Below are 6,000 nucleotides of genomic sequence, written 5' to 3' on the forward strand. Positions count from 1 at the left end.
TATCTCAATGTAGCTGCCATTAAGATAATGAACACACAAGTTCATTTGCAAACGTGTAAACCTCTTATTTTTAGTCTCATTTAATTTACTGCTGTTTGCTCCCTTGTGTATAAGATAATTTCATTCACTGTATCCTATAGGGACAGATGGCTGAGGAGAATGAAATTAATCATGCAGTGCTGCACTTTCATTATTTAAGAGATGAGCGTTTATTGATGACCCTTTAAACTGTCATTCGAGTAGAATAGCTGCTTGTTAATTGAGCTGATTGTTTGGGATTGGAGCTCCTTGCGTCAGTTGGTGGGGCTTCTGCCATTTTACGCGCTGCACTTTTATGACCTCAGATCACATTAAAATTAATTACTACATTTTTATCATTCAGTTTTTGCATTTACGAGAGTGTTTTGTAGCAGAAGATCCATAGAGATGCCTCTCAAAAAAAATGGATCCTGTTTTATGAAGCTAATGCTGTATTGACCAGATTACAAATTTCACTACTGCGGTGTGTTAGGGTTTAAAATCAGGTTAAACAAAAGGTACAAACAAAAAAGATTTGTAAATTAAGATTGTGTGAATGAAAGCATCCCTCTTGTACAGGCTAATAGCTAATTACTGGCTTAATGAGAGTAAATGCCTTCATTTTTCTGCCGCGGTGTACACGCGTAGCTTCTGCCTGCAGTGTTGTTACGTGTCACTCTGCGGCGTCAAACTAATGTAGTGCAACAAACGAGCATTCGCTGGTCATTAAAATGAAATGGATCATGATGGCCCGTGAAGGAGAAGCCTCAGTGAGCAACGCCATAGAAATATTCCCAATTCACAGCGCGCTAATACACACGACTGCTCTATAGGGATGTTCACAGTTCACCGTGACCTCCAAATATCAGCCTACTCATCTAAGGAGGCCCAGCCAACCAGCATGTGTCATATTATTCTATTATACTCACCTATATGGAATCGCTGGCGTGTAGGAGGCTCAGAATTATGGGAGTTGGAAAATTGTCAACTTTTTAATACACGTAATTGGTGGTTGACTGGCATTTCATTGGCCAGAAGTGATATCTACAGATCTGGGTGGCCAATAGTGTAATGCTGATACATACATAATACAATTTAAAGCTGCCGTAGGGTTATGTAAACCTCTGGCTCAAGTCGAATGGCATGAGTTTGTCAGTAATTAACAATTAACGTTTATTGAAAATTGTATTGCTTTATTAATATTATAATGAGTTATTTGTAGTTTGAAGTGACTGCCTGTTTATTTGAACAGTAACAGATGGAGGACTGTTTAAAGGAGTAGTTTTCCCAAAAATGAAAATTCTGTTATTAATTACTCACCCTCATGTCGTTCCAAACAATGTAAGACCTTGGTTCATCTTCGAAACACAAAAAGTTATTTTTGATGAAATCCCAGAGCTTTCTGATAGTGATGGGAAGTTTGGATCATTTTACCGACTCGGGCCTTTGAGTCGTGTTCAGCAAAATGAACGAATCTTTTTTCGAGTCATTTCGTTCATTTTAGCAAAAATGTAATTAAAATGTTATGTGTTGCCTCCCTAACACATCTACTGCTTAAACAAATGTTGATCACACTACAAACAAGATTAAACTATAATGCTATAAGAAACAGAAAATATTAATTCATTGTTTACCTGGGTCTTTTAGTTTATGAGCTCACCTCACCTCTTATATGACAAGTTTTTGGGTTTGAGTCGTTCGTTCATCATGTGACAGCCCCATAAGCTTAACCTATGCAGTCCGAGCCGGAAAGAGAATTGATTAGTTCATCTCTCGAGTCTTCGGGTTCGAGTCGTTCGTTCATCACATGACCGAACGATGAACGAACAACTCGAAAAACCCGAAGACTCAAAACAGGTGAACTAATTCCAGTACAGAACCTAATAGGATGTTGCGCATGTGTGACTGAACGAATCAATCCCAGAGATGACTCGTTCGTCCCGAGTCACATTAAAGATTTGTTCAAAATGAATGAATCGTATCAAAGAACGACCCATCATTACTTTCTGACCCTGCATAGACAGCAACGCAACTGGCATGTTCGAGGTCCAGAAAGATAGTAAGGACATTGTTAAAATAGTCTATACTTTTTGTGTGCAGAGAAAACTAATTAATAAAAATTAATAACTTTATTCAACAATTTATTCTGTGTCAGTCTTCAGCGTGCGTTCAAAAGAGTAACACGACGCATGGAACGTGGTAGTCAGAAAAGGTCAGAAAGCTCTCGGATTTCATCGAAAATATCTTAATTTGTGTTGTGAAGATGAACAAAGGTCTTATGGGTTTGGAACAACATAAGAGTGAGAAATTAATGACAGAATCTTCATTTTTGAGTAAGTGATCCTTTTAAGAAAACTGTTATTTATTTTTGGTGCTTTTACTTCTAGGAAAATTAGGGGAACACAGGGCACAAACTAAGACGTTTTGAATTTCTCAGTCCACGTGGAGTTCAGAGTCTAATTTGTTATCCACATTAATTTCACACTTGTGTAGTACAAATATGTCAATTTGTTTCATAATTACAGAGTGTATGTTTTTTCGTTATATACCTCAAAAGAAAGGAAGTGAAATGTGACGGTATGCCCCGTAGGTGGGGTACATTGTAAATTGTGAGGGGCACGTTGTAACATGACCATATGAGAGCTTTAAATGTTGTCTCAAACTGAAATATTTTGTGAGTAAAATAAAATTATTAACTTTTTCGAATAAACTAATGGTGTTTTTAAAGAATTAAAAAAAAAAATCATTTTGGATTTTGACAGTGAACACATCGCAACTATGCTTGGGACGGCCCTGATCGCAAGATACAGCTATATAGTATAGTTCAAAACAATGTGGGCAAATGAAAAAAAGCATTCAGACATTCAGAAAAACACTCCCCTCCCTCCAAACACAGCTCTCATAGAACACAAGACACATAAACAAGCCAAAATGCTTTACATTTCTTGAAATAATAATTTCTGAACATTAAACATCGATTGTCAGTCTTTATTCACATGTTTCTTGTGGTTTCTCATTAAAACTCATAAGAGTAAATAGTGTAAATAATGTCATAGACTAGCATATTTTATATTGTTACAACTTTCCCCATCAGCGCGACCAGAATTTAAAACTGGTTAGTGTCTTCTGCTGGTTTGTGAAACCATCTATCTCTAATTTTAAATGAATACTAAAAACTGAGATGGAAAAATGTACTTCAGCCAGAGATTTACTTTTACAATTGTAAAATAAATATTCAGTGATATCTTCGAAAGGCTTTTGAATTTTGGCGCACTTTTTCTCTATATAGTGTTGATATGGCAACTAGTAAATACTGTAAATTTGTTTATGCTAGCATGTGTGGAAATATTTAAACCATGTGTGTTACAATTAACCCTGTGTTTGTGCAAAAGAGATGTCACAGAAATTGTAAAAATGAAGCAAATGAAATGGAAGGAAGCTTTATTATACAATATGTACTATGGTAAGATGTTAAATTACACTTTTTATTAGTTGATATTACTGTCAGTTTGACAGTTCTGGTATTCAACATAATGTATCAACTGTATAACGATAGTTTAGCCAAAAATGAAAAATCTGTGTTTAATTGCTCAACCTAATGTCGTTCCAAACCCGTAAGACCTTTGTTCATCTTCAGAACACAAAACAAAGGTCTTACGGGTTTGGAACAACCTGAGGGTGAGTAATTAATGACAGAATTCTCATTTTTGGTTGAACTAACCCTTTAAAGTTATCGTGTCTTTTTTCTAATATCACTGTAACTGGTTTGTTGTTGTAGGAGAGCCAAGTCCCCCTGTACTAGAAGGCACTCTACAACCCAAAGGCAATTCTCTGAAGGTGAAATGGACCAAACAAGATGATGGAGGGTCACCAATCACTCATTATTTGGTTAGATACAAAGCTGTGAGTATCCAAATATGACTACATTTTATGTGATCCTTCTTATTTTGGTTGCAACTTTTTTGGTTTCATGTTCGGTCATTGGTACACAGAGGGAAGACTCAGACTGGAAACCCGAGATCCGCCTGCCCAACGTGAGCGAGTACGTAATGCTGATCGGGCTGGAGTGGGACACAGAGTATGACGTGTTCGTGGTGGCAGAGAACCAGCAGGGCAAGTCCAAGCCCGGCACTCTGACCTTCAGAACCTCTTCGGAGCCTGCAGCAACCACAGGTAACCACCATCCGTTCGTCCCTCCCTCCCTCCTTCTCTCCTCCCATCCCTCCTTCTCTGTGTTCACCCTCACCGCCGGTCTCAAGCACACTGATTTTAACAGCTGACTCAGAGCTGTAATGACACCAAACATGTGAATGCAGTGTGGGCCATCACTTGCGCTGCATGATAAACAGTGAGTCACGCTACATGGCAGATCACGAAACACACGGACAAAACATTTGGCGTGGTCATATGGGATTCTTGATGCCATATTTCTATAACATAAGATTAGTGTGAGATGGCGATGCCAGTCTCCAAGATGGCCGTTTTGGATTTTGCCAAATATGTAAGGCGGGGAGACAAAGGGGCAATTTTCATCACAAACAAGCATGATGACAGTTATTCAGCAAATGCTCAGTAGATTCATTTTTCTCCTTGACCAAAAAAAAAAATATATATATAAATAACGTAAAACATACTTTTATATATTGTATTGTTATTATATTTAGACTTTGTATACATTTTTAGATATATTTTAAATACTAGCAAAAGTATTGTAAAAATCTATATTAAATATTTATAAATGTTTATTGAAATATTAGTACAAAATTAGTAAAGATATTGTAAAAAACAAACTGTATATTGTTTACTATGTTGTGTATATATATAAAATATATTAATATATTAATGATATATTTAATAGATTTATTATTAGTATCCTATTAAATAATAGACATTTTATTAAATACAACTATATATATATATATATATATATATATATGTATATGACATTTTAATATTAGCTAAATTAATGTACAAATATATATATAATTTGTGTATAGTTTATCATTAAAATAGTAAAAATAGTAATGGATAGATTTCATTGATTTTTATTATTATTATTATTATTATTATTATTATTATTATTATTATTATTATTATTATTATTATCATCATCATCATTATCATTATTTATTAAATAATAGATATTTTATTAAATACGACCAAAAATACATATAATATATAAAAATATTTGAAAGTATAGATTATTATTATCATTATTTATTCAGTCATAGACATTTTATTAAATACAACCAAAAATACATGTAATGTAAAAACTATTTGAAATATTAATAAGTATTGTAAAAATGTATATAAAATGTGTGTAATGTTTATCGTAAATATACTGTAGCAAAACTGTGTACTGTTTATTATAATATTTATGTAAAATTATATTGTGTAAATATTCTTTATAAATTATTATAAACTATTATTATTATTATTATTATTATTATTATTATTATCATCATCATCATCATTATCATTATTTATTAAATAATAGATATTTTATTAAATACGACCAAAAATACATATAATATATAAAAATATTTGACAGTATAGAAATATTATATATTAAATAAGAGGTTTAAATAATAGTTTATTAAATACATGAAATATATAATATAGAAAAAATATATATAAAATATATATTTAAAATATAAATTATATATGTATGTATGTATGTATGTTGTTGTTGTTGTTGTTGTTATTATTATTATTATTATATATTACATTAATAGACTTTATTGTAACAAAACTGTGTATTGTTTATTATAATGTATATATAAAATATATTAAATAACAGTCTTTAAATACAATATATATATATATATATATATATATATATATATATAAATATAATAAAATATATGTATATTGTTTATTTTACAACACTATACATTTCTGTGTGTTCATAGATAGATATATAAATTATTATTATTATTATTATATCAAATAGACATTCAAATAAATATTGTATATAAATAT

General features: G+C 32.1%; 1 protein-coding gene across 11 annotated transcripts in view; it reads left to right on the forward strand.

The window, feature by feature from the left end:
* ncam1b (neural cell adhesion molecule 1b) overlaps nt 1–6,000 on the forward strand; it is a 127,940-nt gene that overhangs the window by 106,929 nt on the left and 15,011 nt on the right. For all 11 annotated transcript variants that reach the window (XM_051129194.1, XM_051129201.1, XM_051129195.1 and 8 more), the window contains 2 exons: nt 3,797–3,921; nt 4,011–4,191. In XM_051129194.1, coding sequence (XP_050985151.1) covers nt 3,797–3,921; nt 4,011–4,191 — 306 coding nt within the window. The remainder of the gene's footprint in view (nt 1–3,796; nt 3,922–4,010; nt 4,192–6,000) is intronic.

Source organism: Labeo rohita, chromosome 15, assembly GCF_022985175.1.
Source record: "Labeo rohita strain BAU-BD-2019 chromosome 15, IGBB_LRoh.1.0, whole genome shotgun sequence".
In the NCBI taxonomy this organism is placed as follows: domain Eukaryota; kingdom Metazoa; phylum Chordata; class Actinopteri; order Cypriniformes; family Cyprinidae; genus Labeo; species Labeo rohita.